This window comes from Falco cherrug, chromosome 14, assembly GCF_023634085.1.
Source record: "Falco cherrug isolate bFalChe1 chromosome 14, bFalChe1.pri, whole genome shotgun sequence".
NCBI classification, from domain to species: domain Eukaryota; kingdom Metazoa; phylum Chordata; class Aves; order Falconiformes; family Falconidae; genus Falco; species Falco cherrug.
In genome coordinates, this window is record NC_073710.1 from 23,760,464 (window position 1) to 23,786,007 (window position 25,544).

At 45.4% G+C, this 25,544-nt stretch overlaps 1 protein-coding gene across 1 annotated transcript in view; it reads left to right on the plus strand.

Moving 5' to 3' along the window:
* Nucleotides 1-595: 595 nt before the first annotated feature.
* LOC129737385 (heat shock factor protein 5-like) overlaps nucleotides 596-25,544 on the plus strand; it is a 35,110-nt gene continuing 10,161 nt past the window's right edge. Inside the window, exons 1-6 of the mRNA XM_055726954.1 lie at nucleotides 596-650; nucleotides 10,461-10,646; nucleotides 11,018-11,629; nucleotides 14,431-14,805; nucleotides 17,756-17,853; nucleotides 22,868-23,386. Of these exons, the coding sequence (XP_055582929.1) occupies nucleotides 596-650; nucleotides 10,461-10,646; nucleotides 11,018-11,629; nucleotides 14,431-14,805; nucleotides 17,756-17,853; nucleotides 22,868-23,386 (1,845 nt within the window). The remainder of the gene's footprint in view (nucleotides 651-10,460; nucleotides 10,647-11,017; nucleotides 11,630-14,430; nucleotides 14,806-17,755; nucleotides 17,854-22,867; nucleotides 23,387-25,544) is intronic.

Here is a 25,544-nt window from a genome sequence, read left to right on the forward strand (position 1 = left end):
ACCTAGAAAAGAAAAGTAGGAACTTGCGGTTTGCTACTACTCCCTTTTTTAGGTGATTTTAGTGATCTCTGTGCAGTTGGTGTTTTCATTAAGTTAATATGCCCTTTGTCAGGAAAAGATGATAGTATCAAACCAATCTCAAAAGTCTAAAGAAGGCACACATATTTTAATGTAAACCTAAGCAGGAGTTTTTTCCTGTCTGTTCTTCAAAGATGAAGAACCTCTCTGCTCTAGATGCTTTCTGTACTGTGGCTATTTGGGTATAGTCCAGCTTAACCTGGATCTAGCTCAGATTCCATGTGTCCCCCTGACTCCTAGGGCAAGGATTTTAAATACTTGGGTATCTTTCATGATCATTGCAGTCAGGTCTGTGATTTTATCATAGATATTTGTTGTCTCAGTTGTTTCTGGACATCATCTTAAGTATATCTGTTTCACAGAAATATTTTTTGCAAACCTACTCACTTGGTGATTTTTTTCTTTCTTTCTGTTTAATGCAGTAAAATTGCCCTGAATGCCAAAGTTGCAAACAAAAGTAAAAGACAGCCTTCAAAGCAGAGGGCTCATCAGCAGATGAGCTCTTCCAGTGGCAATCATGGTCAAGTACCGGATGATAGCACTTCCAGTGAAACATCTGAGGATGAAGGAAGGTATGCATATAAGGAATGTTACAAATACAACTTACTGATAAAAATTGACCTGAGAGCTGGAGGCAAGTTTGGGGTTTTGTTGTGTTTCAGTTTTTTTGGCAAATATGATGCATATGAAGATTCTTGTTCTTTCGTGTGACCACACTACCTGATGCGCTTTGTGTTGACAAACACTTCTTTTTTGTTTAGAGTGCCTTGAGCATGCTGGCCAAGTTAACGATAAGGTCACGTGCACAAATTCTGATTAATTACATGAGTGTGTGCACAGGCATAGAAGTATTTCATGTGTTTAAAAAGGGTGAGGTATCTCAGGTTTTTGCACTGCAGGTATCTCAGGATTTTTTGCCCTGCTTCTCGCTCCACCTTTTCTCTTGCAGCTGTGTACCCTCCTGACTTCTTGCCCACCCTGAACTTACTTGTGTGGGTTGTGGCAAAGTGAGAAAGAGAAGTTGTTGACGCTGTTCAGCCCTAGGTAAAAATCTGGTGTGTTATCAACACTGTTTTGGTCAGAAATCTAATACACAGTGCTGTGTGGGCTGCTGTGAAGAAAATAAACTGCATCCCAGCCAGACCCAGGACAGCAGAGAATCCAAAATTACAGTTCTTTGACCTGTAGGGGAAGGATTCTCAGTACTGAAGAACTGCCTTTTCTGGTGGCCAGCTTTCCGAAGAGGGTCTCACACAGGCAAGAGACGAGCTTCTGCAGAACCAGAAGCAGGCAGGCTGTGTCCGGGCTGTGCTGGATGTGGTGTGCCAGACAGGAGAGGGGGTCTCTGCCTGTGCACTAACTCAGCCAGGGCCAGAGAGGTGCAGCACAGGCAACGCACAAAACCGACAACACGCTGTGCAGGATACAACAGGGCCACATCATTTTCTTGATGTCCACAAGGCCGAACCAAAACCTGGTTCATGCTCATCTGCGACCCAGGCACGTTCCAGGCTGTCTGCCCTCCCTCCTCTCCCCTCTGTGTGTGTAGCTCTCCACATTACTCTTGACCTCTGCATTGATCCTTTTTTTCTGCAGCCACTAATTCTTCCCACTGACAGCAGGATGCCCCAGATTATGACCTCCAGAAACTTTGCGCTAGCCTTTCCTCTTCCTTTAGTTTTCCAGAGGGAGGCAACTGGGTGTCTGTTATTATCCCTCCCATGGCTGGAGCTCTCTGGTTAGGGGCTTAGGATGGTCTGTCAGTTGTCCAGGCTCTGCAGCCACCGACTGCCTCTTGTACCAGGGAGATCCAGCTTCATCTGGAAGCCAGAGCGGCCACCCAGGCTCAGCCCACCCCTCCCGCCCACCCATCAAAATAGCTTTGGGGACCATGCTGAGTGCAGGAACGCGAAAGACCGGCCCTGCTTGTTTGCCCATGGTGTGACAGTGAAGCCACGGGATTTCATGTGGAAAACACCGAGGAAGTAAGAAGAAAGAGCAAGGAAAAGCAAATCTCTGAGACGGTAAGGGATTTTTCTGTTTGCTTTCCTTTTTTATCGTTAGTGTTTGTTGGGGGTTGCATTTTAGTCTGCAGGACTGTGTCACAGCCCCCGGACACACAGGAGAAACAGACACTTAAGGCAAACAATGTTTGCCTCATTAGCTTGCCCTTCTCTTGAGTAAGTTCACAGACGGCTTGTAAGAAAATGTCAACGTCCCACAGAATCTGTAGTATCTGAAGCAGGAAAACAAATTCCTCTTTTCTTGCTGGTGCTTAAAGACGGTGACAGTCCAAAAACTAATGCTCTCTTCCATTTGGCTTAATGCATATGTGGTACGTCTATTTCAATAGTGGAGAAAAGTGATAATTTTATAGGGAGATCAAAGCTTCAGGCACACTTACTGCATGACTAGTTTTCTGCTCTTTCCAAAGCCACAGCTAGTCACAGTTGCAGTATCAGGTGCATCATTCACCCTTCCACTTCCGTCTGCATCGGGACTTGCAAGCAGTGAGCTGCAGACACAGCATTTGCCGTGCACCGAGCTTCATGTCTTCTAGCACCACATCTCAGCATTCCCTTGCAGAGTTCTGCGAAGAACACGTGCACACCCACCAGCCCCGAGCCCAGCCATCTGCAGGAGGATAGCACAAGAGAAAGTCCAAGACCCTCTCTGACTCCCTTCCACCACTCAGAGGCAAATCACACCATCAGTCATCAGGGGCTGGTAAAGACTGAACTTTTCTTCATACCTTTACTTTGGTCCGTCTCCATTTTCTCTGCTGTTTATAAATTTGACATGTTGAGGCTACCGCTCATTTGTGATCAATACCTTTCACAGTGAAGTGACTAAGAATATAAATTTCTTGTGTCTGCCACCTACTACACTGTGCTTTACTACAGAGCAGGACATAAAACAAGTTTATGGTGCCATTTTATCACTAAGGACCAAGTGAAAGCAACCTGAGATGGGAGCTGTGAGAGAAAAGCAGAGCTTGTTTTATAAAGTATAGTTTATATTCTTACAGATTTGAGCATTACTTTTTCATGGCAATGAGGCTTTGGGTTTCTTGTGTTTCCAAATTAAAAATATGATGCACAAATGGGCCATACACCAAACTCCTCTGTAAATTTTGCTATGGCAAATGTCAAACAGGGACAATGGTAGGGAAAGTGTGTTTTCCTTTCGCTTTCAGGAGTAACAAGGGGCATATAAATACTTAACTACTTTTGGGTTTGGGACATTTTCAATAAGGAACACCTGGGGAACTAGTTCAGCTTCTTAACCTTAAGCACAAAGCAAGGAACAATTCCACGGTTAGAGCTCAGGCAGAAGAAAACAGAGCAGAGGCAAAGAAGCCCAGCAAGCCCCACTGTTCCGCAGGGGGCAAGGTGAGGTCTGCGGAGAGCAGCAGGAGCCACAGGCAGGTGCAGGCAGTGGTGCCTGGCAGGGGCGGCTGCATGGGCGACATCGGCCCTGGAAGGTGGGAGATCAGCAGGGCGAAGGTGGAAATAGTATCTCGACAAGGACAGAGGAGTAGGATTAATAGTAAGAGTGGGAAATGAGGATAGCCACCCTCCTTCAGTTTACAACATCAGGAGAGCTCCCAAGATCTGGTAGGGGCAGCAATGCAGCAACTGGGGAAGCGAGGAGGGGCTGCGTAGCAAGGGAAGAGCCAGCGCACCTGCTGGGAAGGGTACGGAGAGAGGGGCACATGCAGCTAGCAATTACTCAACTTCTCCTTCACAACTAGAAGGGTCCTGGTGGCCTCTCTGTGGCCCTCATTAGCAGGGAGGGATTTGGGAAGCATGCAGCTAGCAAAAGAAAGGACAGTCCGCAGGAGCAAACCATTCCCGTTCTGCTGAGCTCAGCAGCCACAGGGAAATCTTAGCTGCTTCCAAAGCTTTCAGTGAGCAGGAGCGTGCTGCGGCTGGACTAAGGCTTCCAAACAGAAATGACCTTACGTGTTTAAAACCTGTGTCTCAGCCTGAACTTTCTTGGCCTCAATATACAGCTGACGGGTCTTTTTGTAACTTTGCTGACTGGGATATCATCAGTTAGGCACAACATCTGCTGTCGCTTAAGAAGAGAAGCTGTTCCAAGTGTCCTGAGGGGAGCAGACCATAAGAAATGGCTGCACGGTGTCTAACCCTGTGTCCTGTTGCCAGTCGTGGCCACCAGCAGGTGCCTGGGGATGCAAAGCCTCCAGTGACACCTCCTGGTATGCACTCTTGCCAAGAATGTGCAGCTTATGGACCTCTCCAGAGGGATTCAGGAAAATCTTTGCATTTATTAGCTCAACAGAATTTCCTGTCCAGGCTTTTACACAGTGTCCTCTTGAGATCGTGTAAATGGCCATCATTCATAGCATCCTACAGCAAGGCTTTCCACCAGTTTAACTACATATTGTATAAAGATTCACCCTGTTTTGTTCGGTGTGAACTTGCCTCCTGCGAGGTTCATTGGCTGAACCCTAATTGTCCCACAGGGAAAGAAAATAAACAATAAACTTCTCTGGCTATTTGTGCTTTTATATGCCTCTGTCACATATTGGAGCTTTTCTGGGCTGAAGAGTCCTGGTCTGCACAGTCTTCCTTCACATGGAAGATACTCCATACCCCTGATCTTTGCTGTTCTCCTATGAGCTTTTTCCCACTCTGTCTTTATGAGATGAGGCAAATAAAGCAACACATTTAATAACTGGGTGCAAAATACATCTAAACAGTTTCTCAGTTTTGTTAGCAGCTTCTGCAGTCCTTGACAGTTGCTCCATCCTGAATAACTTCATATTATTTGTAAAGATCGATACCTCATCTGTCATTGATACCTACTCCTAAGTTGCTCATGAAGGTGAAAAACAGCCTTCTGACCATTTACTGAACGTTTATCCTTATCTTCTGTTCCCTGTCTTTTACCCAGTTATTTAACCATGCAACTGCCTTCCTCCTTATAATGTCTGAATTTCCTTAAGAGCCTTTGGTGAAGGACCTTGCCAAAAGCCTTCTGGAAAACCAGCAGTCAAGCCCCTATCAATATGCTTGTCAACTCCTAGAACCTGCAGGTTGGTGAGACAGGACTGCTCATCACAAAAGCCACATGACTCTGGCTCAGTATCTGATATAATGGTCCAAATCTGCATTAGATAGAAATTAAACTTCTAAGATAACACCAAAAAATCCCAGACATTTGATGTGCGGAAGGAAGAAGACAGAAACAGGGCAGTCAGTAATACTATTGGAGAAGTGCTTCAGCAGAGATGGTGAAAAATTGTGGAGGATTAAGAAATATTTCAGACGGAAATAGAAGTAGCAGTGATGAAATTTAACTTGGAGTAAGTAAACACACATTAGCCTAAAATAATCCCATACTTCAATTACTTAGCACAATTACTGTGCTCTGGGTAGGCAGAACCTCTCCGTAGGAGCAAACATAAATAGCAATATCGATTTCTGCCCAGCCTCCACCAGAAATTACAGAAAATACAGATAACACATTTTTTAAATGAGCAGAGGAAAATCAAACATATGACATCTTTATATTCTTCAATGCTATTGTTGTATTTGAAATGCTTTGCTAAAGCAAAGATTTTAAGACACAGGGACTAGCTGAAATGGTAGCAGGAAAAATAAGCTTTAGAGTTCCTTTTACTGTAACATTTGGCAGTGCGAATGGAGAGAAAGAAAAGGAAAGAAGCGGCATGTTTTACAATTATTGGGAAATATATTTAACATGTGTAAGTAAACTGTGGGATTCACTGCTGCAGGAGGCAAAATGTCTGTGATGACCTTGAATGATTAAATGACACATCCCAAAATATCATGAAGGAAATCACATGGGCAAGGCCACAAACAGGAGTCAGAAAAAGATATTCCACATTAATCTGTAATATTAGAGAACTGACTAACAACAATAGGAATTATTGGTCCTTGAGGAACTTTTCACTGGATGGATCAGAACATGGTGTGTGTGGGGTGATTTTCCTTTTGAAAATTGCAAAGTAATAAATATGAAATGTAAAAAAGTTTCTATTTTCCAAATGCTAACTTAACCCCTCCTAAATTATAGAAGCAGCTAAGCCAAGCAATGTGTGATCAGCCAGCTAGCTGTCTGCAGTATTTATGGGTGTCATGGGAATAACAGTAAATGTCAGAACTGAATGTATGCTGTCATAGCCACTAATGCAAAGTCACAGCAACTTAATTCTTCCGGTCTTCTTGTTAGTGATACAAGGCTTAAAATGGTTTTAAATGCATTTAGAGAGTTCTTTGTTAAAAACCTTATGAATGTCCAAATGCTGGCACGTTCAAAAGAATTTTGGAATAACGTATTATGCTAAACTGTCTGAGAATGGCTACGCATCATTGTAAGTATCAGCCTGGCTTATCCATCTCCCAGACACTGTGAATTTGGACAATGAAGCCAAATCCAGAATTCTCATTTTGTTGTACCTGCCCTGACTTCAGTGGAGGACCTTCCTGAGCATGATCACAGCATTAACTGAATACAGGAACTTAAGAGCACATTCTGCGCGACACAAACACAATCCCACCCCACATCCCTCAATATAGAAAATCAGACAAAATTCCTGACAATGTGTGCAGAAGTCCAGATTTGGTCATTCTACAACCTTGGCGAAGAGTGAGCTACCAACTCTTCCTTGAAGATGATCATACTCTGATCTTATAGTCATTGATACATGAGAGTTTCAAAGATGTGTAAAGAGAGCAATGAATTTCACTTCAACAATGATGTAGCCAGGAGATAGCTTTTAAGGACCAGATTATGAGAGTATGTAACAAAGCCACTGACTTCCCTATTGTCATATTTTGTTTGTCATTTTACATATAGTCATATTACAATAACGGTAATTTTTCATTTCTGTGATTGGTTTGTGAGGACAAAACTTTGGGTTTATCTTGCCTGAGGTAGTTCAGATACTTATCCACCTGGATCTGAAATATCTATGCTCTTACGATCCAGCCACTTGTCCTACATCTTGGGAACACTTCAAAATTTTTCCAAAGTATGTCAAAAAAGATGATCTGTGTGAATGGATAATTACAAGAGACAGTCATGTAAGGCTTGTCCTACCCTTAAAACTTTTTGTATCAGAAGATGCTTATCTAGCCAAACTGCTTTGCAACTCAGGCTGACCAGAACACACCCGTTGCTGCTGTAGCTCAGCTGACAGATAGTACTTTATTAAGATGCATTAGCTGGGTGGATTAGGACCACCGACTAAATTCCTGCGCTCTGCACCCAAAAATCATGATAGTAGTGCATGAATTTTTGGGAGCATGAATTTATAGAGCACTCATCTTGATAAACATCAAAGTCATAAACCTCTTTCCTCCACAGACAATGGAGTAGAGCCCTATGCTGGGAGCCCTCACCAGCATCTTCTGGTTCTCAAATGCTGACTTAGGGGGGGCTGCCTGTCCTTGGAGCGAGTGTGCCCTGGGCTTGGGGGGTGCCACCTCGGTACCCTTCCTACCCCCACCCCAGCAGACTGCTCACCCATCAGACCCCAATCCACAGCACAGAAGGGTGCTGTTTGCATCCTGCTGACCCCACACCAGGGAACAGCAGGGAGTGAAATGAAACCGGTTTTATAGAGGGTGCAATTAAAGGAAGCAAGGGGCAGAAGTTCATCATCCCCCTTTAACAGGTGGTGAGTTTAGGTAAGCTGCTCTGATGACAGAACTGCTGTGCAGTTGGATAGCCACAGACTTCTGAACTTTGTGGAAGATAGGTCTTTGGTTTACATTTTGGTCACAAAGGATTTTTCTTCCCACTGACATACAGTCCTTGCCCTGACATACAGCAGACAAGCTAACAATAACATTTTTGTTCAGCTCTGCAGAATCAGTTTGCAAAATGTGTAATTTCCATCGTTAAGTTGGTAGGGTTTTTTTGTACTATATATATGTATAAGCAAGGGAAATGTAGAAAACTAGGAGGTTATTACAAAAGGTTGGAATGGAGGTTAAGTACTGGCAGAAGAGGATTATGAATTTCTGGCAAAGGCGCCCCTTCTCGTCTGTACAATGGACACATCTCTGGTGTCCCGCAGCAGGGAAGGAGGAAGAAAGCTAGCTGCAGAGAAAGGCACAGCTGTGAGAGAGGCAGACACCAGAGAGTAACTGCCATGGTACATGGCAAATAGGGGCGTGCGGGCTAACAGCAATTTGAGTTCATATGGGTGAACAAGAAGGAAAGCACTGAGTTCATATGTCAATGACACAAATTAGTAATAAGCTATTTATTCTTGCAGCTCCCATCACCTTTGGCTAATAACAATCTTTGACGATTAAAGTAACCATTTAAAGTCCTCAGGACCAAATTTAACCCACTGACCAAGAAGTGGCAAATGAATCCACTCTTGTGGCTGAAGTCAAGAATGGCCAGTGGTACGAAAGGGACCGCTGTTTCTGTGTGTTAGTTTTAGGGAATCATGCTCTGCATTTCAGTTATGGACTACGTATTGCTGGCTCTGCCCTGAGTTACGGATGATACACTAAAAACCTCATCTGTCCCACCATCAGGTAGTCATGGTCTTCTGGCACTCTTGCTGCACAAGGAGAGAGAAACCCAGATTCATTTCACTGAAGTAATGCAAAAGACAACCTCAGGAATGCCAAGAAGAATTTATTGTGAAATGGACATTTTTCTGGATTTTTCAGATTTGCTTTACTTAAGTTTTAGCTGTTTACACTGAGCAACATAATTCTTAATAAGTTATTACCGAGGGGAAAAAAATTGCAAAGCGTCTTGGGAAGATGACAGCATGAGCTTACTAGAATCGCAGGCCATTAATTCCTTGGGTAAAGCAGCATCCTTCTGTGGTGCTGGATTTCAGCTTTGATGACAACATTGACAAAATTTCTGCTTCTGGTTTAATTTGAAGTGTGAAACTCTGTTAAGCAACCCCACCCAAACATCATTTTCCTCACTTCAGCTATGCAGAAGAGCAGAGGGATTTTGCTTTCAGTTTAAAAATAGGAACAGTTTCCCATCAGCTTATTCAATTTTGTTCCCTTTCTGGAACTTACTGCGCTTTTACTTGCCTTGGTGGTTAGGGGCTGTGCTGTAAACCAAAGCAATAAGGACGACTTTAGTTAAAGAAGAGGTTTGGTTTTGTACCTTCTTGCTAAGAAAACTTACGACAACTCCAAGATAATGTATTTTGAGGTCACAAAACACACAGGTGCTCAGTCTTCTCACTACTGTCTTGCTTTGAGGGCAGCCAAGACAGAGGAATGTCATTTTCTTCTGCCACTGCTGGTGACCTGTGGGCAAATGCAAGCAGAGAGAGAGATCACCGCACTCTTCCTTCCCTGGCTCCCTGCTCTTCTTTGCCTGTTGGTTCGTAGCAGATTCCTGTTCTGCAGCGGTAAGGATGGTTCTGCTGGTTCCTGCAGTCTGCCTGCAGTCACAGCTGACAGCACAAGGCTGAGAAGAGGGCAGATCTGCACCAGTGCAGCTCAGGCACCGCCTCAGAGCTGTGCCAGCGCACAGTGCAAGCACTCGCAGTGACAAAGGTGCCGCTTAAGAGTTCTGGCCTTTGTGAATGTAGCTAATCTTGTTCTTTTTTCCTCTCTCTTTTCTTCACACACACGCACCCCCCCACACCCTCCCTTAGCCAAGTAACATTGTGGTACCCAAAACATCCTGTGGCAATTAGTTCCCCGGTTTCCCTGTGATTAAGTACCTGATTTGATTTCTCCTGTTTGAAATCCTCCATGAGTCGTGCTTGCCTCCTTTACACTAACTACAACTTTACTACCTATATTTTTATATAACTGCCCCTCTGAAGATTCCTTCTTCAGTATTTCCTTCCGCTGAAGCTAGTTCTTACCCTCGCTGCTGATTTTCTCTGCCCCATTTTAACTCCACTTGATCTGTTCTGGCGTGGGGATCAGAACTGCACAGGTCCTGGGGGGTTTTGGGGCAAATGTGACACAATTCCCGATTTGTTCCGCGTTCCTCTGCACTCCTTATAAATTTGCTTTTCCTTTTGTGAACTGCCAGTGGTTTTTAAGCCGACACTTTTGCTCTGCCGGCTGCATTCCTCCCGGAGGGGTACGCACCAGCCCGGGGTGCCCCCGGCACATGGAGCAGCTCCCGAGCCCCCGCCGCCCGCGCCCCTCTCCGTCCCCGCCGCCCGCACCCCGCGGCAGCCGCGGCGCCCGGGCAGGTCCGGCTGCTCAGCAGAACCCGCCCCCGCCCCCGCCCCGCCCCTCCCCTCCCTGGGATTCGATGTTGTGTCACGTGGTCCTGCGGCCCCGCCCCCTTTCCCGCGCGCGGTCCCGGGGCGGCGGGCAGCCATGGCGGGGCGCGGGGCTGCGGAACGTGTGTTCCCCGCTCTGCCCCGCCTGCAGCCGCTTTCCACGGCCCGGCGCCCGCCCGCGCCGTGGTTCAAGGACGTCCAGGCTGCCGCCGGGACGGCTCCGGGCTGGCGGCGGGGCCGCCCCGAGCGGCAACTTTCGGCCCCGGGCCTCAGCCGCCCGGTCGCTCACGGAAGCTAGGGGAGATGCTGGTGGCAGCGGAGCTGAAGGGCCGGCGGGGTGAGGGGACCGGCGGGGCGGAGGGGGATGGCTGAGGGACATGGTGGGGGCTGAGGGACATGGCCCGGCTGAGGGGACTTGGGGAGCTGAATGGACGGGGGGAGTGAGAGGGATGGCGGGGCTGAGGGGGGGCTGAGGGCAGCGGCGAGCTGAGGGGGATGGCGGGGCTGAGGGGGAGCTGAGGGGTTGGCCGGGCTGAGGGGATGGCGGGGCTGAGGGGGGGCCGGGCTGCGGCCGTGCCGTGCCGAGGGACCGGGGCGCTGCGCGGACCAGCGCCGCGGCGGGGCTGAGGGCCGGGGGCCGCGCGCGGCGGGCGGCGCCTCGCAGGCGGGGCACGTGCCGTTCGGCGCGTGGCGGGGGAAGCGGAGGAGCGGGGCGGCGGTTGAGCGCGCGGCGGTTGGTGCCACCTACCGACACGGACGCGTCGCGGCAGCCCGTCCCCGTCGGTGCCGACACCTTCCCCGCCAGGCTGTGGCGGCTGGTCAACAGCCCGCGCTGCCGCTCCGTTCGCTGGGGCGCCTCCGGCCGGGGGCTGGTCATCAACCAGCCGCGCTGTGAGTGCGAGCTGCTGGGCGCCGGGCCGGCCGTCGCCGCGCAGCCGGGTGGCCGTGGGGCAGCGGCAGCCGCCGGTTTCTTCAAGAACTTCAGCAGCTTCATCCGGCAGCTCAGTCTCTATGGCTTCCGCAAGGTGGGGATGTTGCCGGGGAGCAGTGTGGTGGGGCCCGGGCCTGGGCCGGGCCCAGAGGGTGGACAAGGCAACGGTGGCAACTGCACTGGGCCCCTGCATCGCTTCCGCAGCCCCCACTTTCACCGCGACCGCCCCGACCTCCTTGTCCACCTGAAGCGCCTGACGAAGGGCAGCAAGGCGAAGATGGCAGCGGGCCTGGATGTGACCAGCCGCCCACCCAACCGCTTCCAGCGCTTGCCTGGCACGCCACTGAACGGGCAGCCGCTGCCTCCGCCCTCGATGCTCAGCAGGCCTGGTGAGTCAGAGTGGGCCATGTGGGGCCTTGGTGGGTTTTTGAGAAGCGCTGGGTGGCATGGGATTTGAAAATCAACGCTCTCCTGAGGGAGAAGGGTTACCTGTCCTTGCCGGTGGCATCTCAGTTCACCTGGTGTAGGGAAGCTGTTGTTGTTTATGCAGGTAGATCTGCTGCCAGTAAGCATGAGTAGCATGGTTCACATGTATTTCAGGCTGCCTGTAGACTACAGTACAGTCTCCATTGCGTACTACACTAAGAACACCCTTGCTCGATCTCTGGAGCTGGCACAGCTCTACCAGATGAACGTTACTGCTTCTTGCCTGTCAGTAAGGATGCCCATCAGTAGGGATGCTTAATAAGCTGTCATTACGTGTGTGTGAAACAGTGAGTCATGTGAAGTGATAACTAGAGCATCCTGTTAGTTTTGTGCAAAGGCGACAAGACCTGGTAGTAAGATTTTTGTCAGTTGTCTCCTGAAAAAGAATTCACAAGCTATGTAGTTTTTAAAATGGAATGAATAAGTAGGTGAGAGCTAATGAGAAAATAATACTGCTGAAAAGCCCTAGAACATGTTTTCTTTCTTTCTAACCCTCTTTGAGAGGATCTGAGTTTTCCCAAGATAAGTGTGAGCCCTCAGGATTTTTCCACAAATTTTGTATCAGCCCTAAAGCTTTGTAGTTGGCGCTGTGTAAGGAAGATGTGAATATCTTGCTTTGCAGTGCTCTTGGGCTGCTGCCAGAAGAGCACTCCGGCTTCCCATTCCCTTGGTGGCATGTTAACTGTCGTCTTCCTTGCAGCTGATACAGCAACATGTTGGTTCAGTTCAATGATCGGAGAAGACTTTAATAGCCTGGCTGGCTCTTGGACCTGGGTGATGCACCCCATGGGTGCAGAGCTGTAAGGTGCGGTGTAGGAGAAGCGGCAGGACTGTGCGACCAGGAGAAGGGGAGAAGCAGTTGACAGTACTGCTGTCTGCAGCACCGGCTGGCCTTTAGAGCAGAGTAGGGTATCCCCATGCTCTTGGTTACTGTGTCAGGGTAGGAACTGTCATCTAATTCAAGTGGTGTTTTCTGTGATGTGTGTGGAACTGCACGTGCAATACCAAGAAGACAAAATGAAGCATCTGAAAAGGGATGGAACTTACTTCAGTAGGGAGGCTAGGAAGCATTTAAAGTAATGACTTGATGTTAACCTTGTTAAGGCTAAGGTGAGTCATTGCAGACTTCAGTGACATGTGGTTTGTCTGATGTAATGCAGACCATTGGTAAAGGAAATTATTAGAAAGAGATGACACTTTCATTTTTTGTCCTCTTTTTATGGCTGCAGTTTCAGAGTTTTTGCTCTAGGAGTCTCATTTTCTAGAAAGACAGAACAAGGAAAACATTGGGGTTTCTATGCGGTCAAGTTCTGACAGGCTGACAATGCACTGTGCGCTCTGTACTGACTATTCAGCGGCATGTCTTTGCTGTAAATGTGAGGTAATTTGATAGATAAGAGATACTTGTGTTTGCAAAGCGTCAGTCTGTTCCCAGTGTCTTGCAGCGTGTAACGCTGTGTTAAACATTCAGGAACAATTCCTGGACAGCAACTGGAGGTTGGTAACTTGGCATCCCGTGGTGTCTTGTTTACGTGTTAGAACTAGATAATCTTCATGTCCCTATCCAAAGGTAAAATATAAACAAAAGAATTTTCATACCCCTGTTCCTTCTCTGTTTATAAATGGTGAAAGTACTGAACAGGAAATAAACGGTCCTATACATTAAGTCTTAGCAAATCTTCAGGGTCAGCTGGTATTTATTTAGTGATTCTTAATGGTTAAATGTGAACTTGCAGAATAATGACTGTATGTTACTGATTTCATCAGAGGAGTGCAAGAGGTAAATGTGAGGCTATTTTTAAAAAAAGTCCTTTTGGGTGAGAATTGGAAACTACAGGTCTGAGAAAGCCTGGCTTCTAGATAAGCCCTATTGACGTGAACCATCCTGAAACTTGTAATTCTCATGGCTAAATGCAATCCTGCAGGGGAGTCACAAATGCAGTAGTTCTTGCAGAAATCAATGAGCACAGGCGTTTGCGGTGTTACTGTCAGTGTTTCCACAAAGTCACCAAAACAGAAATTGAGCTGTCATGGTATAAAAGCAAATGCCATTTCATGAAACAGTAACTGTCTGAGAGAGGAAACTATAAAATAATAGAGAAGAATAAAAGGACTGTCTAGGAAATAACAAAATGGCAAAGACTGGGATATTTTAGTCTGCACTGAACTAGTTGAGCTGACTGAGAAAAAATTGGCTTTGAAATTTTTTCTTGACCAAATAAATGACTTGTCATAAAGTACTTGCAAAGTCCATTGGAGGATTTTGACATTGCCCTTCCCTTAGCTGTTTGTGAGCTGTCAGTAGTGGAGTTTGGTCAAATCTTGCTTTATGATGTCCCTTTTTTAAAATGTATTGTCTGATTTAACACACAGTATTTTCAAAATTGCTTTTGTTTGGTTTAGTAAGTTACTACACATTTTGATTTATAGCACATTTCTAAATATGGGTAACTCGTTACTGCCAGTTTAAGGAGATTGAATGCTACGCAGACACCTCTGGGTTGGCGCTTCGCTCGTGTGCCACACAGCAGTTAGTGCATGCTCGGGTCTAAGAGTACAGTCTCCTTTCTGGATTAAGTATGCTGGAGCAAAGGTAGTCTTCCCAAATCATGTTGTAGAGCCTTGGCTCCTCCTATTGCCTTTCTTTGCCTGTGAAAACTCCTTTCCTTAACACTTGTTTCGCTTTATTTTGTACCCACTGCAGGACTGCTGACTGTAGGACAGTTTCATCAACTTTACGGTCAAGGTGTTTTCTCTCCTTACTCCTACATGGCAACCTCGTGCCAAGCCCCCAGCACTTTACCAGCACAAAGATTAGATCCGACTCCAGTCCCTTCCACTTGGATCCAGCAGGGACCACTTGGGTTGCTGCCAGGGCAAGGGGCTTCCCCAGCTTTTCCAGATAAAGGGGCTGCCTTTCCTGTACTCCAGACGCTTCCAACAGGAGCCACGTACACCCTCCAGCCTGTGGCTTCTCTTCCGCCACTTCAGCAAGGGACTCAAAGTGTTGCCGCATCCATTGCAAATTGCAGCAGCTCTGCATCTTCAGTGCCGTGCTCACAAGCCTGCTATCCAACAGGTATGAAAAAAAATTCTGCATTTGCTTTTCAAAAATAGATTTTAAAGTGAGACTTTCCAATATTTTTCTACAATACTCCACCATGTGTATATCTCAAGTGAGAATTAGAAAGTGTCAAGTCTAAAAGGAAGATGGACCTAAAGCAAAAGGAGTTTCTGTTTGGTATTCGTGCCCTTCCTCCAGATTTTGTGTGTCCCCTGGTGATTTTCTGGATAGCCTTTCTGTTGAGGTGAAAGGGCGAGGAGAAGAACATTTGTCCAATACTAGTCGGTGTGAGGCTAACTTTCATTTTTGTTTTTTTAATTAAGCAAAACTTGGACAATGGTATTAAAGCACCGAGACCTTGTTAAGAAGTAGTATCCTAGGCCTTGGTCTCATGTTTTTCCAGGTTAAGGTTTTAAACTCAAAGATCAGTCAAAAGTATTGTGCAGAACAGGGGTCCTCAAACTTTTTAAACAGGGGGCCGGCACGCAGATTAGGTGGCAGGCAGTCATCTGCAGCTGCTTGGTTTCCCCCTCCAACCCCCGGTGGGGTGGTGGTGGTGTGGGGGTTCTGTAAATACGGGGGAGCGGATTGAGGACCTTGGGGGCCATATCCGGCCCGTGGGCTGTAGTTTGAGGACTCCTGGTGTAGAATATTTCGTTCTGCTCATACTGTTTTTGTATCTAAATTTTTTTTCTTGCTTAGCTTCTTTATGTTGTATTTTTTTACACACTGAAAACTAGAAAGTACAAAGTCTTGGTTCCTTTCTTTTTTCTAAATTATTTCTGCCACAATTGTCAGTCACATTTAATCACTCAATTACAAAGTAAATCAGTCTCACTGAAGTGTTTTTATCCTTCAGAAGAGGAGTTGAAGCAAATTACTGTTCTTTTCCTTGCCCTTACCTTGAATGGGAAAAATCACATGATAGGGTATTTTCTGGGGAGTGGTGGTGTATTTGTTGTGGGTTTGTGGTGTTTATTTTAATTTCCCTAAAACTTCTGAAATTCAGAACAGTGACTCTTTCCTTGAACAAACTAAAGCTCAGTTGTTATTCTTTCCTTCTGCCTGCTCCTCCTTTGGCAGCCGCACCTTCACAAAGACAGCTATCTATCCCTGTTTAGAAATCCTACACAGTGAAATCATTACATCTTTTGTGCATGTCTTCTGAGACCTCTGCTGAGAACATTTCGGACAATAATCAACAGTTTCTGTAACGTCATTTTTGTCAAGGAAGGGTTCTGAGGAGCTGGGCATTTCTTGTAGACACACTTAAATGTTTAAGAGACAGGCAACTTCTGCCACGTGCTCCTTGCCTTGTGCCCCTTATGCAGAGATTACTGTGGTGGCCAAAGTGTGGAGCCTGCCTTACCAGCTGCTAACTATCAAGTCTTCTCCCAGGAGCAGGTGTCCTGAGAGTCATAGAATGGTTTGGGTTGGAAGGGACCTTAAAGATCAGCAAGTTCCCACCCCCCTGCCATGGGCAGGGACACCTTCTATTAGACCAGGTAGCTCCAAGCCTCATCCAGAATACTTGCTTCATTAAGGTGGGAGGTGGTCCCCGCTTTGCGTTTCTATTGGTTACAGAGCATAGGCTGAAACTCATCATGATGAATTGTAGTTGTCTCTGTCTCAGCTAAGGCCCCAGCCCTCTCCCATAGTCAAGGGAAGGAAAGGGGCGTCTCGGGTGCGATTTCACGTAGCTCGGTTTAGAGTTTGTCTTGGGGTAAGATTCCTGGTGTCCTGGAAGTGCCTGTTTTGAAGTACTGCCTGTAGGGGAGCTGAGGGAGACCAGCGTAGATTTAGACATGAATATGGAGATCTCTCTCACTGGATGACGCTCGTTGCTTTAAGTTTAAAGGATAACTTGGCTATGTTGCTCAGGTAGAATCTTCTCGGGTGGGAGGTGGGTGCGAGAACGCAGTGAAAACATACCAAATTTTGCAAGGTGTAATCAAAACTAAAATACAGAAACTTAGGGAATCTGAGGCGTTTGAAACCTCCAGTGAATTAATTCGCGTTTCTGAGAGTGTAAGTGACATTTCACTGGAGTATGATAAATCTTTTAATTTTCACTGTCACTCTAGGACTGTCTCAGCGGTTTTACTTCTGTGCCTGTGTATCTCTTAATCTCTCCGCTATCCTTTCTTCTATATATTATAACATACAGAATGCTGAAGGCGTGTTTCTTCAAATGTCCACATGAAAAAGTCTGGTTTCCTTCATCATGAAAGCACAGCAGCAAGATTAGTTTGTTTGGAGAGTGATAGTTAACCTTAAGATATGTATTTAGTAAGTGAGAGAACTAAAGAATGTATGTTCAATCTTATTCTTGACTCTCTTCATTTCACTTTTGAAGTCCCATTAAATGAAATCAAAGTAGAACTTTGTCAAAAGATTTCTTTTTGTGTGTATTCAAACTTGTTTGTTAACTTCCGTGACAAAAAGATTTCCCTGGTTTTTCATTATGATTCTTATTGAAAAGTCAGTAACATAAAATACGCTCATCTAAGTCTTTTTTTTCCCCACTAGCCTTAGACCATAATTAGTTTAAGGATTTAGTTCTGTTTACTTTCAACTATCTGCAAAACCTTTGACAGTAGTAGAATTGCGTCAAAGAAATGCGTTGAAGCTTTATTATCCGAGAGTGTCTAATAATGAAAAATCAGTCATGGAGACCATGTGAGAAATACTAGTTATTGGTGCCACCTGACAGTGCAAGTCCAGTCGCGCCTTTTGAATGCATCTGTGGCTGTAGGGTTCATTTACCTATGAAGACCTTTCTGGTGAGTGGTAGTTTAGGAGTAGTCATGATATTCTTCGGAATGATACACTCTTGGTTAAGAATAAATTTCTGGAATTTCGCTTACTGTGTGATTATTGAAATGTTTAATCAAAGTAAGCAATAGAACTCTGCACACCAGGCACAAGTCCCGGCAGTCTGATAGCTGTGTTTGAATTCTTGCAGCCACACCGCAGAGCTGTTCAGCAGCAGCCCACACAGATCCTCTGGCTGGCTGTGCTGGTCCTACTGCTTCAGCGTGCACCCATGACAGCTTTCTCCAGGTGAGCGTAGCCTACTGAAAGGAGGTGAAAGCGAAGGAGACTGTATGAATGAACTGCAGGTTTATACACTTGTGAAATTAAGGATATAAATTTGAAAATGGATCTGCTTGATAAAGTGAAAGTGATGTGGTTTACAAATACCTATTTCAAAGAACCACTGAATGTTAAACGAGTAGTTTTGTAATTCAGGTTAGGTTTCAGGGTAGCAGCATAGTGGATGTCCTCATCAGTGGAGTGGTTTTTTGCTTGACTTCACCAGAATCACTTTTAGTTAATGAGCCTGCATTTGTATTTGAAGAATGTTCTTGCCTGGACAAAAAGAAATTCTTTAATATTATGAAAATACTGAGAAGCAGCTCCACTTCTTTGTCTCAGATAGTTTCCTGCAGTCCTGAGTTTGATTTGATGAACGAGAAAAACTAAGGTGACTTTGTGGAATGGGCCCCACCTCGGAGATCTCTTATTAAAGATAACTCCAGTACTTCCTGTAAATGCTTTATGTAATTTTAGTGGAAACTGCGCCTTATTTGGAGGGCCTGGCTTATCAGATATCAGAAGATCTGAAGTAAAAATGCAAGAGCTTCCTTTTTTATTACAGCATAACGCATATACTTTTTTCCCCCTCACAGAGGACAAGCAAAGCAAGTTATGCTTATGCGTGTTGAAAAAGGGTTGACCTACCCAAGCTTGATCATCCAGTTTCCTGTCTTGCAAATATCAACCTTTCTCTTTTATTCATGACTTCTTTTAAAAAATAAGCTTATCCAAGATGGGCAGGTTATGGCCAGGGTAACACGTTAGTGTAAGGCTATAAATAGCCAACAGCCAGTCATGCCGTCGATATTGTAGTACTTATTTTTTGCACAGTGCATCTTTGTCATCTCACTTTCATTGTGAGCTGCTTTTTTCCTCCAGGACATGAGGATCCATCTGAGCGATGGGCAGTCACAATTAAATAGCTTATCTCGGAAGGCCGAGATCCATGGGATAGTAAATCATTCCAAAGGAGTTGTCAGAGGTGGTGTTGTGGCTAGATTGAAGGATAATATACAGTGTCCAAAGGGTCTAGTAAAAATCAGTTGTTTGGAGAAGCGAGTCCATGGGCAGTGTGTGGAGTCAGAAGAGCTTTCGGCCACTTGCTAGTGGTTGCTTTGTTTCCTGGAAACCCCCAGCAAAAAGCTGCCGAGCATCTGGGCAGACTGCGGGAAGGCGATCCTCTGCGTGAGAAGGCCAAAGGCGAGCAGTGCCCTGTATCAGTTCCACCAGGTCAGTAACCGGCTGTCTCTGAGCAGGGTAACACAGCTATCGTACCGCATGGATCAACGGGACTTCTAGAGATTTCCGATCTTAGCATAGCCTAGGTCATTTCTCCTGGAACGTGGTGACAGGCTGTGCAGGTGGTACAGAAGACAGCAGTTTGCCTGCGGTTCTTGCTGAGCTGTGGGGAATAATCAGTTTGCCTTTTGTGTGTTCTGGGGCATATACTTCCCCAAACTTCTGCTGGGGGATGTGGCAAGCTGCAGTACTGAGCATCCTGCCCGGCTGGTGTACTGATCATCCATCAGTAACCACTTGCACAAATCCTCAAAAGCGGTAAAATTCATCAGCCCTGGCTGACTAAGCATTTTTATTGTTCTTCACAAAAAATAGAACTATTGCATGGTATATTTCCTATCGTTCCACTCAATACCTTCTACCAGTTGCAGGAATTCAGTGCGATGCTGTTGAAGCGTGGTTTGCGGGGCGTTTTAGGCTGTTTGGTCCCGCTGTGTGCTGCTAGGTAGGAGTGGCAAAGCCTATGCGAAACTGCTGGACCAGTCCCGAAGACAGCGAACCGTATCGGCACACTAGTAGTCAGCAAGCTGGTTACCAGCCCCGTTTCTGTTGGATCCAGACGGTGCTTTGTGGTCTCAGAAGGAAAAGCGGGCACTCTTGGACAAGGAAGCCTAACCTTGTGCTGTTCCTTACTGGGTCTTGCAGAGAGCATCACTTTTAAGTTTAGGAGAGATTAAGACAGGTGGAGTTTCTGGGTCTTGGAGGCCAGCTGCTGGGCTTGTACAGTACGCACCTGAGCTGCTGAAAGTGTTAGGTGACCCTGACTGGAACATGGGCAGACCAGGCCGGTAACTAACTGGTTGGTTGGCTGCAGTTTGCTCTCCAGGAAAAGCTACAGAGAATTACTGCGTGGAATGGCAAGGGGACATAGGTGGTTATACCCAGACACGGTGGCTGATGATGGTGTATCTCACCAGGTTTCTGAAATCGGGGTTTCAGAGGTTTGTATTACACTCATCACGGTTGGTTACAAAACAGGGAGCTCAGGTACAACTTCTTACCCATTTTTCATTTGGGTTCTCTTAAGTGGGGTTTGGATTAGTGTGGTGAATCAGTATCCTTGGGTAGGAATGAGTCTTTTGAGAGACCTCCTGCTATCTTCTGCAACAGCAGTGCTGGCAGCTCACAACCATTAGCTCAATACTTCCCCGCTGCTTTATCATAGATGTGAACTGAGGCTACATATTGGATTTCAGCGATTTTTTTAATTTTTTTTTTCCTGCCCTCACCTCGTTTTGTTTTTTTTTAATAGCAGCCCTGCCGTTTGATTATTGCTATTACCGTGGTTATTAAGCTGTCGGTATTTCCTTGTGGAACTGAAGCAAGAGGTAACGGGAAATGGAAGAAATAAACGTGCAAGAAAAAAGAACAACTTTCTGACCTTAAAAGCAGTCCTAAGTAGTTTGCTTTTGTTTGTAATAAGGAATGATAATCAGCCGTGTTATTTCAAAAAGAAATCAAGTCTGAACTAATTCCGATTGCCCAAGCACTCAAGCCAGATTTGTGTAGTCCTAGCGGTCCCTGAAAAGGTGTGGTTGTGCTTTAATTCCTGCACACGCTACGCTAATCTTGTAAGTGAAATGCCCGTCTTCTCTTTCACCACTTCTGCTAAGTTAGACCATTTTTCCTCTTGAGCTTGCATGACCAGCAAGCTATTAGTCTTTCAGGCCCTGACTTCTCAATCTTTTATCGGTTTTCCTTGTTTCATTGCTGCCTCCCCCCATCCTTCTCCAGGTGAACTAAAAGGATTTAAATTGTACCTTTGTGTGGCCCCTTTCTCCTGTTGGAAATACACACGAGATCCTGTAGTGCATCCAAGAGGACAATATGTGCTGTAACAGCTTCAAGCTGAGGTCCCCTAAGAAGAGGCAGAAAAAGCTTCAGTATGGGTGGGTTGGTTGGTTGGTTTTTGGCAGGGATGATCTTATTCCTGGATGGTTTGGTAATCCAGATCTTACTTAGAATCCTGACTACTTATGACACTAAACAAGCAATGCAACAGAAATGAAACACCTTATTAACATTTTAAAAAAATAGAACTGAAAAAAAAATCAAATGAGAGGAATAATGTTTGAACCTATCTCATAAAAACATAAAGGTGGCTTAGCCTTTAATGAAAAGATTTTGCTTAACTTAACCTAAATTTCTCAAATTCCAGGTTTTATTTCCCCCTCCGTTTCCCCCCACCCTCCACAGTTTGTGGCTATCTGCAAACTGGCACATCTACACGAATCCACACTAGGACTTGCCTTCACACACCCAGGAGACAGGATCTCATCTCTTTGTGGTATCTCCATCAGGGAGAGACCAAGTCCTTCACTGGCATTTGATCTGATACAGCTTTCCTAGTAGGTGATCCTGTAGCTTCCTGTTCTCTAATTTACTCGTCTCTGGAAGTAGCTTTTCATTAACCATGACCTCAGCTAAAAGGTCTAAGGATAGTCAGGCACTAAGGACTACTCCTTCATACTGGATCTCTTCCAAAAGAAGGCTGTATTTTAAATAGACCTGAGTTTCTGTTCAACATCATTGTATGACTTGTATTTGTCAGAAGAAATGACCCTTCTAGTGTCCTTTGACTGAGTCACCTCCAGAAGAAGTAGCAGTACAGACACTGGCTGTTAAAATGCCATCTATCATTTCACTTGGGTAGGACTTGCTGCTTTGGAAAAACTCTTTCATTGTCTTCATTCTGTTTTAAAGGTTATTCGATATATATGAATGCTACTAAAAAAATCATCACTGGATTGCTGATTGTGTCCTGTCATCCTGTGATGTCATTACAGTGAAAAATTTTAGTAGTGTTCAGACCTGATCTGTGATGGCAAAGGCAGTCTCTGTAGGTTCTACAAGAAGTGTTTCTGACCTGAAATTCTGTCGGGTTTTTATGCAGATCGATGCAGACTTGGGGTTGTGCCTCTGTGGGACACTGTCATGACCGGAGAGTCCAGATGTGAGGCTGTGACAGGCAGGGCAGTTTTGCAGTATTTGCTTTCACCGGTATTTGAACTCCCACTCATCCTGGGACTGGGGCGTTCCTGGGGGGCACCCCTTGTGTAGATGTGCCTATGGACAATCACTTGAGGAGGAAAATGGTATTATTGGTTAAGAAGCGGTGAGTTCCTCAAGTTGTGTTGTCCATATGCACATTTACAGCATGTGGACCTTTTTCTTTTGCTTAAAAATGATGTGGTTTATACTGATTTTTTTATACTACAACAACAGGAATGCTTGAGTTTTAGAAGGAACTGAAGGCGGGTGGATTTTCTCTCTCATTTTCTATTACGTATGTGGCACGTGAAGAGGGTGGTTCTAGTGTACCCCCACAGGTCCTACTAAGACCAGAAGTCTCTGATTTGAATGCTTGGGTATATTTAACACCTGCGGTGCAAAGGGTGTGCAGACAATGCATCTGCAGGCATACACCAGCTCCTAGTAAGTAACCTTCTCTCCAGGATAGACCATGAATAGAAGAAAGGAAGCGTGCCAAGAGTAAGGTGGTTAATGAAAACCAAGACAAAGCAGTAGCTTTTATCTTTTTTCTTCTGGTTAAACTTGCTATTTAACTGAGAATAACGGACAATCTTTCAAGCTTGGATAAATGGATAAACAGAATCAGTACACATCCTGTCACGGTAATTTTTTGATACACAAGTTCACTGTATTTTGTTTTTTCCAGAATCCTCCAATGCAGTCATCTTATGAAGCTGAACTGATGCCGTCTGACTGGCTATGTAATATATCTGAAGAAAACAAGAAGGCAGAAGTCAGTCTTGAAGCCACGTTTCAGGTTGCCGCTGAGGTGCATTCATCATGCAAAGCTGAAAAGGTGGGAGTGGCACCTGTAGAGAGCCAGTATTCGATCCTGGAGTTTAATGGAAATCAGGCACCGCCTGTTAATAGTTACGCACCACCTTCAACTGAGGAAGGCCAGCTGGAATGTCTCACTCCTGTAACTTCAGACACATCATTTCTGGTGGAAGCAGATGGAGCACTGAATTTGTCTCCATTACAGCCTTCTGACATTCTTTGTGCTGCCGATACCACTCTGTCTATGGAAACTGCTGCTGCTGCTAAAATACTACAGGAACTTCTGACCACACAGGAAGCAGATGAAAAATGGAGCAAAGAACCAGATCACTGCCCAGCTGAGTTCTCCCTCATGTTTTTTCAGGAAGAATTGTTCAGTCCAGAGCAGGTAAGGGGTAAGGGGAGGTAAACCAACATCTTTCTTGAGCTAACTATATTTGATAGTAATGCTAGGGTCTGGACTGGTAGCTTTTCAATATTCTTGCCTGCTTAAGAACTGAAGGCTTCTTTAATTAAGCCTTTTTATGGCTTTTTTTTTATGGACAGTGAAGGGTTTGCTTGGTAAAGCAAGATATAAAAAAGAAGACGGAATGAAAAAGTATCCCATGTTTCCCATGTTAATGAGCATGACATGTGTCAGCCTGTTGGCCAAGTTAGGGTGCTCATTTGCATGGGAAACATGCGTAGTGCAGGTGTATTCGTGGTGATGAAGTGGATGCTTTTTTAGGTTGTAACATACCATCTTTAATCTCCAACAAAGAAGGGTATTTTGAGAATTGCTGCTGGAGGCAGATTTTTGCTTAAATTTAGATAAACGGTTAGATTGTTTCTGATAAATAGTTGTAAGTTCTGTTTTCTGTGGAAAGTATAGTTTATTCACATTTGACTGGTATAAAGCATCTTCATTGGTTTATACTTTGTGGTGTACAACAAGTTGTAATTGTACTTCGGTCTACCTGTACCTGGTCTTCCCGGTATGTAAAATTATAAGTCTCATGAGGGGTGAGGGGCATTCTAGATGTTACTCTGTTAAGGCAGCAAATGCGTGCTCTGCTTTTTGTTTTGTTTTGTTTTGAAAACAAGGTAAGCTCAGGAGATTGACTGCATCTGTTTCTGCTGCATGAGACCTACCTTGCATGTAGGCACTCAATCTCATTTTTGTGTGTGCATTGAAGCTACTGTCTTATTGTTCTGTCGGTAGCTTGACGCCTTCACTGAAGTTTCTAGATCGGAAATCATCAGCTGGCGCAAACCTCCCGTTGTTGCTTTCAGCGTTATAAAGATTAGTCATCTTCCTCTTGGGTATCTTTCTAGAAAGGGGTGTGTATCCTGATCAAGCCTCTGCATAGCTCAAGCCTAGACTAGACGGTTCTGCTCAGTACCGTGTAGGGAAGAGCACATCCCTGTGCTAGTGCATAGAGTTGGCAGCACTCCTTAATTGGTGCCCACTCATTATATTAAGTGTTGACCGCACTTTAAATGTTGTCAGTTTTAGAATTTTGGAACTGCATTTTTAGAATGATAGGTTGTCCCTTGTTGAAGGCCTTTGGAGTCCGTGACCCGAACTTCCTTGTCAAGAACTGGGGGAATTAAGCACACGAACCACGTAGTTGTTTGGGAGGGAGGTTTTGTATATTTGTGAGAATCCTGATGTTGGTCCTGGACTGTAACGGGTTAAATAACTGGCCTCATTTTTTGAGCAATTGAAAAGCAATTCAGGGACTGTTCAGCGTTTTGTTTGACAGATTCCCTCTTTCTGTTAGAACTCCTCTTCAACCAGTCTCCTCCTCCCAAACTCGGGAGAGGGAAGGTTAACTTTAACACCCTACTTGTCCAGAGCCTGGGGTCATGGCAGGTGCAGAACTCTCCAGAGGAGGCTTCGGTGCCTGTACTCCTCACATCAGGCTCCAGCACAGTTTTCTTCCTCATCCCTGAATCTGGAAGCACTCAGGCTTTCAGTGGCTGTTGGTACCATGTGTTTTAGAGCAAGCTTATGACAGAATAGTGGGCGTGCACAGAAGACCGCTCTATTCCTCTCTACACAAGCAGAGGGGGAGCAATTTCCTCCACTGTTCATACAAGAGCATCAGAACAGCTCTGCTGGGTCAGATCAAAGGTTTGTCTTGCCCAGCGTCAAGTCTCAAAACAACAGCTGTAACCTGATGTGTAGGGAAGAGCAAGAACAAGGAGCGCAAACAGAGCAGGGCATTCCTGCTTACACATTCCAGCTACTTTCAGCCGGAAGACTTGCGATGATACTGTGTACTTCATCTTGGGTTTCTGCTCTGTGGACTGAAGTCAGCCCTTGAAACCGTCGGTTTTAGCATACGGGACCTTTTGACCAAGCTGGTACTGTTTTGTTTTCTGTTTCGTTCACAGTATTTCCCAGCATTTAATTACTCTTGTGACCAGCACTGAGCCTTGAACTGTCTTCCTCGTAGAAGTAACAGTTTAGTAGAAACCTGCTTTATTCTGCTTTCCCGATTTCCTAAAAGACAGCAAATTAAAGAGCAGCTCTTTACATGAAAAGAGTTAGTACATTCAAC